Genomic DNA, 13,295 nt, shown 5'->3' with positions numbered 1-13,295 from the left:
CGCGTGTCCTAGCTACAGATGCGCTGCACGCAGAGGAGAAATCGGTTATGCCTGACAAAGCAGAACATGCTGCTTCAAAAAAGAGAAGGAGGAAAAAAAAAAAAAAAAAAAAAAATCACACTCCCTTCGTGAGCAGAGAAACAGTGCGTGGAGCTGAGCATCCCCGCGGCCACGAGAGCCCGCCCTGCCGAGGGGTCCCCCCGTCCCCCTCGCTTTATCGAGCCCTGTAACAAAGCACCTTGAGAAAGACACCACGGCCCTCAATCCGAATACCGGCCCGGACACATACCCAACAGCCCCAAGGAGCACAAAGATCTCCAAACCCCACGGAGGAAACCCCCCTGCCCGCGCCCGCCGTGTCTATGAGACACCGCCTCCACCGTCCCGAGGCGCCAGGTCCCAGTTTGCTCTGAGCAAATCAGGCAACGAAATAGCAACGAGATGTGCTGACCCACACACAGAAATAAAAAAAAAAAAAGAAAAAAAAAAAAGAAAAAAAGCCCCATCAAAGCCAGGGTTTGCTTAAAAGCTTCGGGCCAAGTCCTTAGCTGGCGTAAACGGATGTAGCTGCGCTGATGCCGTGCTGGGGAGATGCTCGTTTACGCCCGCGGAGGTTGCGCCCCGCGATTTGGTTCAAGAAGGCTTGCGATCGATCGGCACAGCCCTTTGGAAACGCTCCTCCCGCTCCGTGCCGCCATCGCTCGCTGGAGTCGGTACGAGCCAGGGTCGGCGCCGGGCAGCAGGCGCCATTTAAAACAAGCCACGGGGTCATCGCTCCCCCCCGACCGCCCCCCGCTTCGCCCTCGGTAACCCAAGGTAGATGACAAACCCAGCAGTAAGGAAAGAATCTGGAAAGAAAGGCCCTGCACCCCTTAAAAAAATTTCAGAAAATAATTGAAAAATTTTTGAAAAGCCCATAAAAAGGATCTTGGAAGCAGTCCCTGCTTTTCACACTGTCTTGATTTAACAAAAAAAAAAAAAAAAAAAAAAAGAAAAGAAAAGAAAAGAAAAAAACACCCCACAAAAAAACCAACAACCCAAACAAAAAAAGTGTCCTGAAACAGACTGCATAAATAAATTATAAATACCTCTCTCTTCACTACAGCTCCTTAAAAAGCAAAACACGGCCCCCGCCATTTCCAGGTACGGAACACGGCAGCGGCTTTCGCAGATTTTGGGAACAGATCCCCGAAGAGCGCAGGCCTCGCGCGAGGCAGAGCCGAGGGAAGGGACGCTGCAGGGCTGGCTTTGCAGAAGGACCCTTCCTGTCTTGGGAACAATTCTGCCATGTTATGCATCCTCATCATAAAAAAATAGAAAAAAAAAAATTACAACTTTCCTCCTTGAATACCATTTTCTAAGTCAGATTTTTTTTTTTTTCCCCTTGCAAGTAAATAACCCCACCACATGGAACCTCCAGCACGAAACCACCCCGGTGCAAACGCGGTGCTGCGTGAGGCGCGGTCATCTCACGGCGCGAAGAAGTCGTTGCCACGCCAGCTCACGCGCAAGAGGCTCCTGGCCAATTCCCTTGGCGGATTAAACCGCACGCAAGGGGCCAACCTGACTCTCTCAACGCCTGCGAAACGTCCCAGAGCAAACCAGTGCCGGGGCACCCGGGTGGTCACCTGCCACCCCTTCCGGCCAACGATTAGCTAACGAAGGAATCCCGTTCGGATTAAAACGCTCTACACCAGACGAAGCAGGACGGTTATCGTGCGTAGCTGCGCGGTATCACGACACATCGCGCCCTCGCTGCCTGCGGGGAATTTGCTTTCGGGGGCAAAGAACCGAACGACCTGGTTCTGGCACGGGGACCTGCAGATGCAGCCCTGGGAAAAGCTCCTGTGATCCCTGCTCTGCTCCCACTGGGAATTCCCACCAGATGCGTGGAAGAGCTCACCGAGACAAAAGAAACCAATTGAAACGAAACGCGATTGTCTCTTGAAAAAGAGCTGGTTACCTCCCGCCGCGCAGGGGATACCTCTGGACCACCCCGCACCACGTACTAAGATATCCCGGCTGGGAACTTGGCTGGAATTGGGCAAACGATACCGGCTCGGCTGATGTCGGCTTCACGGTCAGCTGGGGAACGAAAGGGCTGGAGCACGTGCATGGCTGTCTGATCACCACACAAAGTACTGGAGAAACTTGGTCATGTAGCTACCAAAGAGAAATAAAAATAATCATAATAATATGCATGGAAATCAAGCTCGGAAGTGTGTGCTGCAAACATGAGGCTCTTACTCCAACAAGCGTCTTTTACACATTAGACTCCACAAACGGTCTCTTTGGTTTGATTGGGGACGTCTGCCCTTGCCTGGAGTCCCTGGAGAGCTGCCTGTACAGGTTGTCCTGGTAGGCCTGCGCCACAGGCAGCGTCCTGGCCACCTTGACGTCGGGGTACGAGGAGGCTTGGGTGACTCTCTCCAGGAGGTCTCCCCGGGAGCCATTGGCCAGCATCCCATGGGGGCTGTAATAGTCTTCCTCTAGCAAATGGCCATTCTGTGCATTGTTGGTTTTGTTATAAAAGGCAATGTTGCTGATTGAAGAAGGCGGGCTAAACGATTCCGGCTGGGGGAGGTTGCCAGGAGACGTAGGACTAATGACAGTGTCCACTGACGACACAGCCCAGGTCCGGTTCTGCTGATGGAGGTGGGGGTACTGCTGAGTCCGAGCGGTTTTATCTATGATTCCCATGAACGGCGTGGTCCGGGAACGGGCTGGCTCGCTGGGATAACCCCCCTGCGTGGGAGAGACCGGAGAAAGTTCATCGCACGATCTGTCATAAGCTGGCTTGAGAGGAATCTCCATTTGCTGAATCGAAGCCGAAGGGCGGAAGTTGGGAGTCAGGTTGGAGGTGGAGGAGATGCTATTGCTGGAGGGCGAGAAGCGCAGGCCAACGCTCTGAGAGTGGAGCAGGGGCCGTGGAGTTGGTGGGTGAGGCTTGATTTCACTGGGATTAACTGTGATGGGCCTTCTTATGAGATGAGACACATCTGGAGAGCCCAGCTGGCTGGCGGGGAGGGAAGAACGTTCCAGGTCGAGCTTCGAGTGACACACCGGGTAGTAGGAAGCGGACTGGCTCCGGCCGATCTGCGGCGTCTGGCTGTATCTCATTCCCCCCCTGTACGCCGAGGACGGTCTCTGCGGAAGGTCTTCTTTAGCCAGCCCTCCGTGCTGACAGATCGCTCCTGCGCTGAGGCTCGCCTGAACGTGCTGCACTGGTCTGCTGTCACCTACGATGCCACCGATGGAGCCCTGGTAGACCAGCCTGCTCTGGCTCACCCCCATTTCCCCTGACGTCGACTGGTACTTGCTGGCCATGGAGTGGGCAACCTGGCTGTAAGCACCGGTTGGGATTACAGTACTCGAATGGACGGCGGAGCTGGGCTGGTTGCTCCTCACGATCTGCGCCTTGGCTGGCTGCAGCCTCAGCCCCTGCTGCGGCACGGCCACGGGGAGCTGGGGCATCTGGAAAGACCTCTGTGTCATCTTGGATAATGGAGACTTCGGTCTGCCGGGAAGCTGGCTGACTCCGCTAGGTTCTTGCTGATAGCGAACCGGGGAACCGGACTGTGACCTATAAACGCTCATGCTTTCTGCTGGGGGGCTGGCACGATACTGAGGACCTCTGCGAAGAGGAGAAGGTGGTGGGCTTTGATATTCCTTCCCTTGACTTCCAACAGGAGGTGGGCTGAACCGGTAAGAGGAGCCCTGGTGAGCAGGGGACGTGTGTGGAGGACTGGGTCTATAATGTGAGTTTTGGTGCGTCGGAGACAGAGCAGGAGACGTGGACTGGTACCCTTGCCTGGTCGGCGAGCCCACGGAGCTATTGGACCTGAAATCAAAGACCTGATGAGAGCCCAGAGGTGAACCAGAAATATAGGCTGAGTCCCTGTGAGCTGGGGACGGGGGTGGGCTCTGGATAATAGGCAGCCCTTGGTTTGGCCTGGACTCTGTCTGCAAGCCAATGGAAACGTTCTCTACATCCTGCTCAAGGTATTCCTCCTCAAAGATATCCTGCACAGAATACAGCTCTTCGTGCTGGGTTTCGGGTTCAGGCTCCGCCGGGAGCGGCGGCGGCTGCTGCTGCTGCACCTGCCTGCACTCCTCTTCCACCCGCATCAGCAGCCGCTGAATCTCACGGTTGTTGGGACACAGCTTGATGGCCTCGTTCAGGTCCTCCAGGGCTGCGGAAAACTGCCTGCTTGACAAAGGGACAGAAACAAGAACGGAAATTACTCTGGATTTGAACGGAGCTGCTCTCGGAGGCTCCCGAGGGTTACGTGGCTTGTCTGTGGCGCTGAGGGAGACGCCTGCGACCGCTCCCGCCGGCTGCATCTCTCAAACTCTGCCTGACATGCCTCCCTTGCATTTAATTTATCCAAACTGAAGAAAAACACTGTCAGCCGTTCTGAGGAAGGGGGGAACACAGTCCTGAGATGGCACAACTCAGACCAGCAAAGATGCCTGTCCTCTGCAGTGTGCGTTACAGGCTAATTAACGACTGCTCACAGCACCACCACGAGCTTTGCCGCCGCGTTAGCGCAGGGGAAACCCACGTATCGATAACCAAGAGCCAAGCTCACCACTGCTGTAAACAAGCGCAGCTTTGATGGAGCTGCAACTGCTTACTCCAGTGAAAATTTAACTTCTGCCTGATGCCAAGACCACCCAGCGTCAGGGCTGGCTCCAGAGCTCCGGGGCTCCCGCGGGTCAGCGCTTTAGGCAAGGCTTGTCTCTCCAATTTTGCAATGGATTTGGCTAACAACTGCCGAAGGAAGGAACGGAGCGACGCCGGGGAGCCCGCACGCCCCCCGGGGAAGCCTCTGCAAGGGAAAGGCCAGCATGGAGGAGTAAAAAGGAGGTGAGGGTTCAGGGCAGGGGGTTGTCATCTACAGGAACACCATTTGCTTTTCAGCAAAAGCATCGGAGCGTGATTGTCATCTTGGGGATCGTCACAGCGAAACACTCCCCAGCGCCTCCAAACACCAGCCTGAGCTTTTGCTTAACCCTTGGAAAACCAAGTGGAGGAAGGAAAAGCCTCCTGTTCCCCGGAGTGTGCTGACCTCAAGGGTGCTGCTGGGCACAAACCGGGAAACAGAGAAGAAAAGCCAAAACTGGTTTCTGCTGGAGAGACCTGGGGAGAAAAGGACGTTTGTATGTGGGGAGGCTGATATCATCTGCAAAGGAACCCAGTTCTTACGCTTCCTTACAAGGGCTTTGGAAACAATGGACAGGAAAACCGCGAAAGGGAAGGCATGAGGTCAGCGGGGCTCAGCTAGCAGGACCTCTCTGCAGAACAGAAGGTCACGGCTTCACCTCCAACATCAAGACCTGGTGGACCAGGCAGTGCAGCATCAGCTGGGCCAGGAGCCCGGCTACACGCGTCGCCTCCAGCATGGAAGCTCAAATGGCGGCGGTGCCTGCTGAGCTGCGGTGTTTGCACAGCTGGACTGGACACACCTCCGGCTACCCGCGAATCTCTGCAGCGCCGCGCAAGGCATTTTTTCTGCCATTTACAACCCAGACGCGTGCAGCGACAGCACGCCTTGCCCTGGAGCGCAGGACCCAAAGGGAAGCCCTCCTGCTCATTCAGGAATGGCATCAATCGGTTTTGAAATGAATCTCATCTCAGAGCTTTTTTTTGCCTTAACAAGGGAATCCTCCAGGCTCCAGCGGAGACGCAGCGAGATCCCAGTGCCGCAGCTCGCTAGGAGCTGGTTGCAGTGCTCTGAGCACAAGCCATGGTTGAAAGCTCACCGGCTGGCATTGGTCTGCAGAGTCACCGCAAGGCTAGTCAGCAGTTTCTGCCTTGTAAAAAATGCTGCAGGTCAGAGAGATTCATAGATTTTAAGGCCAGAAGAGATCACCGTGATGAATGAGTCCACCCCTCTCGCCTAACACAGGCCACAGGGTCTCCATGAGTCATATTTTGCTTTGAGTTCAAGCTGTGGCTGAAGTAAAGTGTATTTTTAAAAAGAATACTCAACTCTGGAGTAAAGGTTTCCAGTGTAGTAAGATGTTCAGACAAAGTTCAACTAAGATGAACCTCTCAAAACATTTGCATTCAGCTGTCTCCAGAAATCACTAAGTGAGAGAGGGCGTTACTTTGGAGTTTGAGAGGTTTGTAATCTCATTAATTAATGTTTCTTTGCCATTGCTTCCCATGGGGACACTGGGTCGGTTTTGTACGGTGGATGCCGACATCGGCGTGGCCAGGCTGGAAGGGACCAGCCCCTTGCCCTTTTCTCGCTCTCCTCACCTGCTGCTGCGTTTGGCCCTTGCTCTTGCATAGTAAGCTTCGTAGGATTTCGGTTTCAGCTCCAGTGCTTTAGTGGCAAACTCCTCCGCCATTCCAAAATCCTGTCATTACAATAGGTGTGCAGGTAAGTAACTGAATAGATACAGAAATAAAAATATATACAGTTTGGGAAGAAAACAAACTTAATACGGACATTTTTTTTTTTGCATGTATCATGGAAAACTTGATGGTACTGGAACGTTTCCCATGGATTCAAGATCATTTCCAGCCAGAGAGCTCCGATGGCACGTCCAAAGGCTGAAAGCCCTCTCGTAACTCCAGATGCTGTCAGCATCCACAGAGGCCAGCGTGCCACCGGCTCCGTTCTCACTGTGTCCCCAGCAAGTCCACGCAATCACTCTCCAATGACCTAGAGTCTTGAGGAAACATCTGGTCTCACAGAGGCTGGAATGTAATCTCATGAAGGACTTTTTTCCACAGTTGAAAGCAATAGGAAACCTTTCCCACGCCCTCTGCAACACAGTGACATGGTTCAAAGGGGCTGAATAAAACTGCACGTGAAGGAACGGACGATGATATCTCAGTAGCTACAAACAGGACTCGCCCAGCAAAGGTCTACTAGTGCCACCCACCCCACCATTCCTTCCTTCTCCCCTACACCTCACTTGGGAGACTTGTCTGGGAGCGGGGAGGGAGGGGGTGACAGCACGGATGGAGATTGCTCTGGGTGCTCTCCAGCAGCAGTGCCACGAGAGCAGACTCTCAGCTACGGTTCAAACCCTGCCAGCCGGCCTCCCTTGCCTGGTCCCCGAGGCTTCATGTACCACTAAGCTCAGCACTTGTGAAGGAGACCTCTTCCCAGCAGAGGGGCTTTCATTTTGCAGCCAAACGCTGCTTTGGATTGCTGACCTGGCCTGTGACCCTGAGCAGTTCTGGGAGAAAGGACACAAGTACTTCTGACTTGTTCAAAAACTCAGAGAGCAACCTCTTGCTACCTGGATGCTCTGCCTGGGGAAGCTCTGACTTTTGTTTGCTGCTCCTCAGCAGTTACTGAGGAAATCCTGCCCAGTAGACTAAACTGGGCATGTAGTCAAGAGGTAGGTACCGCGATGGTCTCATCTATAGGTGCAAAAACTGCAGGAGCAATTACAGCCCTCTGAAACTTTCCATCACGAAACCTGGGATTCCCCAGTTAACAACAAACAAAAAAATATTGTTCTTAAAGCACAGGCCTCGCTGCAAGTTGGCTTGTTTAAAGAGAAGGTTCACACTTTTCCTACAAACTGTGCGGCTTGTTCACCAGCATTAAGATTTTCCTTCCGTTGCTTTTCATCTTTCTCCCTCACAGCTTGAAGAAATGAGGGTGTCACTAAAATCCCTTCCCCTCCAGCGTAATCTTTGCTGGCTCACGGCCTCAGTAGAGATTCCACTTTTCGAGTCTATGGAGGCTTTAAGCTGTAGAGGTGAAAGCCCCCGCACGCAAAGGTGGCACTCGTCTGCTGGAAGGACAGCCGTGCCGCGGGAGTTGGTCACTAGGTGCTGGCTAGGATGGAGTGGGGGGAGCGACAGTGATCTGGCAGTTCTGGGAGGAGAGGGAGTACGTGGGGGTGTTTCTGGATGAGTCACTGCCCTGGGGAAGTGCGAGCCCCCTAAGCATATGCTCCTTCATTTTAAATTAATTAGTATTCAAAGGAGCGCATCTCCTGGCTCCTCCCTCACTGCTGCCCTAGAAATCTGGAAAATGCCTCCACCCCCAACTCACATCATCATCAAAAGGGAGTCATAAAAAATTCAAAAAGCTATAAACACAGCAATGAATTTTTAATCATCAGAAATGCATATTAAATCATTACTGCTTCTGAATTATAAAATGTCAGTGCTCTGTGAAGGACAACCAGGTGACAGAGGAGAGCTCTCAGAGGCCAAAGCACAGTTACAGGATGGACACGTCTGCGCACAGGCAGAAAGCCGGCCGCTTGCGCTTAAGGCCATGAAGAGCAGGGACACTTACGTTCATTTTCCTTCGACATCGGGACAGGTTGAGGAGGAGCGACACCTTCAGCTCACGGAAGGTTTTCAGATCTTCTCCAAACCCCTCCCTGGGGAATTTTTTCAGAGCATACTGGTAGCGCTGGGCAGCCTCTTTCACTTTACCTTTCTAATAGAAGGAGAATACGTCAAAACACATCCTTGGGTTGAGTTTACTTCACGGCAGAGAACTCACTCACCAGCCCCGTGAACGTTTTAGGTGGTTAACGTAACACTTCACTATTCAGCTCTTTTCTAGAAAGGCAAGCCAGAACATTTGACCAAGGGAACATCTCATCTGGAAATGCAGATGCCTCGTTGGGTTCTCCCACTTCATAGACAGTTGTCATACTACAGTAGGAAACGCAGCAGAAACTGGGTTATGTTAACTCGATGCAACTCCATCTGGTTTCTGGATGGTCTTCCGAGCTGGGCAATCAGTAACCCACTTCTGGAGAACACCCTACACCCAAAGCTTAAAAAGCATCAGGAAAGGTAAAAAATACAAACTATGGGATTTTGGGTGGAGTTCCTGCGGCTCAGAGAAGCCTCCTGCAATAGCAAAGATAAATCTTACAGCACTGATGTGGCTCTGAAGTTGGACAAACAGGTTGAGATTCATCTCCCTGGACTTCAGATGTCTAAAAATTAGGTGTCTACATTTAAGTCTGTCAACTGGGTTCCTTTTGTAGTTATCGGGACACAGCAGTCACCTTCAAAGGGTGACTCATCTTTGCTATTTTGGGCACCTATTTTTGGGATGGGATGATCTGTGCCCCAGAGGGGGGCAGCCATGGCAGCTAGGGTGAAAGAACAAGGGCAAAACGGGATTTAGGACGCATGCAATTCATGATGACCCAGACATAAATTCTGCAGCTACGAATAGTAAGCTTTAAAACCTTGTAGACTCAGATTTCTCAGCTGTATCATGTATCTCTGGCAGATAGCTCCAGCTACAACGCCAGCTTTGCATATTTTCTGCTTCACCCTTAGAGCCTAACAGTGAATCATTGTTGTACTTGCACATTTTGTGTGTGTGTGTGCAAATCTTCAGGTTTTAAGGATCAGTTTAAAATAAACACAGAGCAAAAAAGACTCTCTGACTGTAATGGTGGAAGGTCTCCCATGGGCTAAAGGACATGACAAAGCCATCTGTGTCCTGACAATCTGTTTTCATCGCAGAAAGTTTCTTACGCGAGTTTTTCTGGGATATACTATCTCGCCGCCTTGTTCCACAGCAGCGAGCCTGCTAGGTAACAACCACGCTGCCAGATCTGATGCAATGACATCAGCACTCCAAATCTCTGTAAAACACTTGGGTTCTGGCGTTTTCAAAGAGGAAATGAAGTGTTGGCTCAAATCCAGAATGCAGAGAGGCTTGGCTTTGCTTCAGCTTCGTTACAGATTGGGGCAATCAATCTCCCCTCCCAGCCCACTAACCAAAACCAGTTTGCAACACCAGGAACGCTGCGAGCAGTAGCTGTTACTGGCCACGGGTTAAGGCAGCAGCATCGCTCAGTCAAACCCTCAAAGCTACGCTTCTACGTCTGTTCAATTTTTCAGGAACCGCTCTTCTCACCTTATAAAACATGTCTCCCTCCTCCATCAGCTTGCTCAACAGGATGATCATGATGTCCGGTTTGGAGGTTGCCATCGCCCATGTTGCTGGACCTGTAGTGTACAGGATGCATGATGGGTAAAAAACTCATACAATGCAAGGGTGGTAGGAAGCTGGGTGGAAAAAATATCCTGGGGTGGGAATTTTCTGCTGGAGAGAACAACTTGGCATGGTCAAAGGGCAGAGCGCTCCAAATGACTGAGGTGAATTCCTCTCACGCTTAAATTAACGTCACCCGCATCGCAATGGTTTTCCTTTGCAGTCATTAAGGCTAATCCTAATCACCACCACCACGACGGGCTGGGAAATGACGGGAGCCATTTCCACACGAGGGCAGTGCTGATTGCGGAACCAGCTGGGGTGGGGGAAAACGAAACGTATTTCAAAGGAAAAATCAGAGTGGTTACATAAAAGTGTGTCTAAATTAAAATCTCTGGAAGCGTACTAGGAAATCTGCAGCTCGGCTGTCAACAGACGTTCTGCATTTAAGTGGATTGTGATTTCCAGCTTCACAAGATGTGAAATACCAGAGTAGAAAATCCATTCAGGTGGAGAATACGACACAGGAAAGGCCGTGTCTAAGTGCTGCTGGTGCCCAAGCCGTCCGTCGGGCTGGGGACGCGCTGGCTCTGCGCAGGGCTCAGCCCACGCAGAGCCAGTTGTCACCTCAAGGACTGATACCGGCAGGGAAGGGGCGGCAAAAATTTGGGGATAACTCATTAGTGTGGGTGAAGAATAAGTCGCAAAATTCTATAAGTAGATTCAGTACATTTTGGGAGAAGGAGGTTAGTTTTTGAGTTCAAGTTATTCTCTGCAACAGTCATTTAAAAATTATTTGAAGGTGAGGTAAATTAAAAGATTAGAGGTGTTGGGGACGCATGCAGGCTAAATCAAACAGGAGAAAGCAAGGCTGACAAAGCTATCAGATCGAAGCTGATGCTGACAGCAATGAGATATACCTCGTGGGCGACTCGGTAACGTCTGACAACCTTCAAAGAAAGGAGAAAACAAAAAGTTGTAGGAGAGAGGGGGAAAAAAAATGGATGAAGGTGGAAAAAAAAAAAGAAAAGGAAAAAAGCAGCTGTGAGAGGCAGGCAGCAAAGAAGCCAATGCACCAGCAAAATCCCCTTTCACAGGAAAACGTAACGTGAGCGGCTGTGTGGCGCGGCGCAGGTAACACTGAGGTCTGAAAGCATACACAGAGCAAGCGAACGCAGCAGCTCACAGCGATGCATGGACATAGTACGTTTGTCGACTCAGACCAGTAAAGATAGAAAAAGCATTACCAGAGGAAAGACCTTGCCAAAGAAACAGTTGTTTATTGATTCACTTGGCTAAGTAATATGATAGCAAAAAAAAAAAATATTCCCCATTTTAATAAAGACAACAAGGCAGTCACGACTCGCCGGCTGCGAGAGCACGGAGCAGCAGCCGGGGCCGAGGCTACCTCTGCGTTTCCCAGGAAGCCAGCCCCACTGCCCGGAGTCCTGCCTGAGCACACAGCCAACCGTGGATTGTCCCCTTGTCCCTACCTATCTTTGCTCCTTTCTTCAGGAGAGTGACAACGACCGAGGTGTTGCGGCACCCCACTGCCCTGTCGAGGGGGCGCATCCCGCTGTAGTCAACGTGCTCGATCATGGCCCCGTGGTCCACCAGAAACTGAACCTGCAACAAGAAGCCCAACTGTCAGCTCTGCGCCAGGGCGAGACCTTCGCACGCTGCTGGGGATGTACACCCAGTAAAGCTCGCTCTGCTCCACAGCCTGGGCTAACACCACCTCTCCAGGGCCTGAGGGTCCATCACGTGTTGTCCTCGACGGAAGTGTCTGCACGTATGGAGGGCCAGGCCTCTGTACGCTTATTGCTACATCAAAAGCTCAATTGTGCTTTTAAGGCTTTTACACCAACTGCCCGTTTTCTTCTGCAGGTATCACAGGCCACTTACCACCTCTGCATCGCCGTAAAAAGCTGCCAGGTCCAGCGGAGTGCGTCCGTTTTTATCCGCGTGATCGGTGGCAGCTCCGTTCTCCACCAAGGAACGCACCACAGGGAGATGGCCCTTCAGACAAGCCCAGCTGAGGGCTGTCAGGCCCTCCTTGTCCATCAGGGAGATGGAGGCACCTGAAAAAACAAGCACTGATTTACTTAAGAGCCCTCTTGTTAAGCACTACGACACAACAAACCATCCACTTACTGAGGACAGCTTATTTTTAGAGAGCTATGTACATAATTATTAATTACTTTATTAACATTTCTCCCACCCTCCATGGCAACTTCAAACGCAGGGATAGGAACTGTGGCAAACGAGTTTATTCACACCAAGCTGCAAACTTTTTCACACCTAGCTCTGTAGGCTTTTCTGGCAAACATCATCTGAGCAGCAGGGTGGATTTGACATCCCTCATCCGAGACATCAATCTTTCAACTGTTTGGTTTTTGTTTTTCTTTAATCAAAACCCATTCCAGCCTGTGTGAGTCAGAGATGAAGAGCATTTTGCTGTTTCAGCAGGTCATGGCGTACTAAGGGGAACTAAGTCAATTCAGCTCAGTTCTTGGAAGAAAGCACCTATTTTTCCCTCCTCGCTCCCCTCCCCTTTACCAAATCCACACGATTTCCAGCAGTACTTCTCCCTCAACTTTACCCAATATAAACACAACGTTGCGAGATAAACTACTGCCAGCCGCCAGCCAAAGAGAGCGGGACTTGACGTTTTCTTGGATGAAGCCGTGGTGCTGCCGTACCAACGGGTCAGTACCGCTCCACACGACATATGGATGGGCATGAGCTCTGAACAGCAGCACGAAGCGAACACTCCTCTTCGTGTCACGGAGACAACTCCTGTTGCCATGGCACAGGCCGGGCTGCGTGCGTGCAGAAGAGATGCGCATCAGCTCTGCTCCTCCGAGGAACTGCAGCTACCTGCGAAATGCTCCTGCCAGCAGCCTGGGACGAATTGCTGCCGCAGTATTTCTCTCCTGTAGGTAAACTCCAAACCGCCCAGCGTGAGATCTTCACTGGCTCCAGAAAGCTCAGCAAGTGGAGGAGTAATGTGAATTTCCTGAGCCTTCCCGTTCATCCCAGCTGACACATCCCCCGGTTAGCGCACATCGCCCAGCTGACAGCAAACTGACAACTCTTCCAGCTTGCACCACTTTTTGTTTGCGGAGGAGCACAACACATGAACATTTGCTCGGGATGTGTTCAGAAACCTCTGCCTGGAGCTCTCGGCACAGCCGCGGCATCCCGCTCGCTGCATGCCTCCAAACTGCAGCTCGGAGTGCAAGCGCGGGAGGTGGCAAACAACGTCTGGGGCAATCTGGTGTGCCGGGGAGGGACGCTGGCTGCAAGGCAGCTCAAACATGTAAGCTAAGGGATGACAAC

General features: G+C 51.7%; 1 protein-coding gene across 1 annotated transcript in view; it reads right to left on the bottom strand.

Moving 5' to 3' along the window:
• Nucleotides 1-1,028: 1,028 nt before the first annotated feature.
• Nucleotides 1,029-13,295, bottom strand: part of TANC2 (tetratricopeptide repeat, ankyrin repeat and coiled-coil containing 2) — a 241,105-nt gene continuing 228,838 nt past the window's right edge. Inside the window, exons 23-29 of the mRNA XM_086766662.1 lie at nucleotides 11,859-12,034; nucleotides 11,447-11,579; nucleotides 10,874-10,903; nucleotides 9,876-9,967; nucleotides 8,280-8,426; nucleotides 6,269-6,369; nucleotides 1,029-4,207 (exon numbers count right to left, since the gene is read on the bottom strand). Of these exons, the coding sequence (XP_086622788.1) occupies nucleotides 2,263-4,207; nucleotides 6,269-6,369; nucleotides 8,280-8,426; nucleotides 9,876-9,967; nucleotides 10,874-10,903; nucleotides 11,447-11,579; nucleotides 11,859-12,034 (2,624 nt within the window). The 3' untranslated portion in view covers nucleotides 1,029-2,262. The remainder of the gene's footprint in view (nucleotides 4,208-6,268; nucleotides 6,370-8,279; nucleotides 8,427-9,875; nucleotides 9,968-10,873; nucleotides 10,904-11,446; nucleotides 11,580-11,858; nucleotides 12,035-13,295) is intronic.

This window comes from Chlamydotis macqueenii, chromosome 25 (genome assembly GCF_036417535.1).
Source record: "Chlamydotis macqueenii isolate bChlMac1 chromosome 25, bChlMac1.mat, whole genome shotgun sequence".
Lineage (NCBI taxonomy): Eukaryota > Metazoa > Chordata > Aves > Otidiformes > Otididae > Chlamydotis > Chlamydotis macqueenii.
Note: the sequence above shows the minus strand (reverse complement) of the source record. Positions and strands in the feature narration are given on the sequence as shown.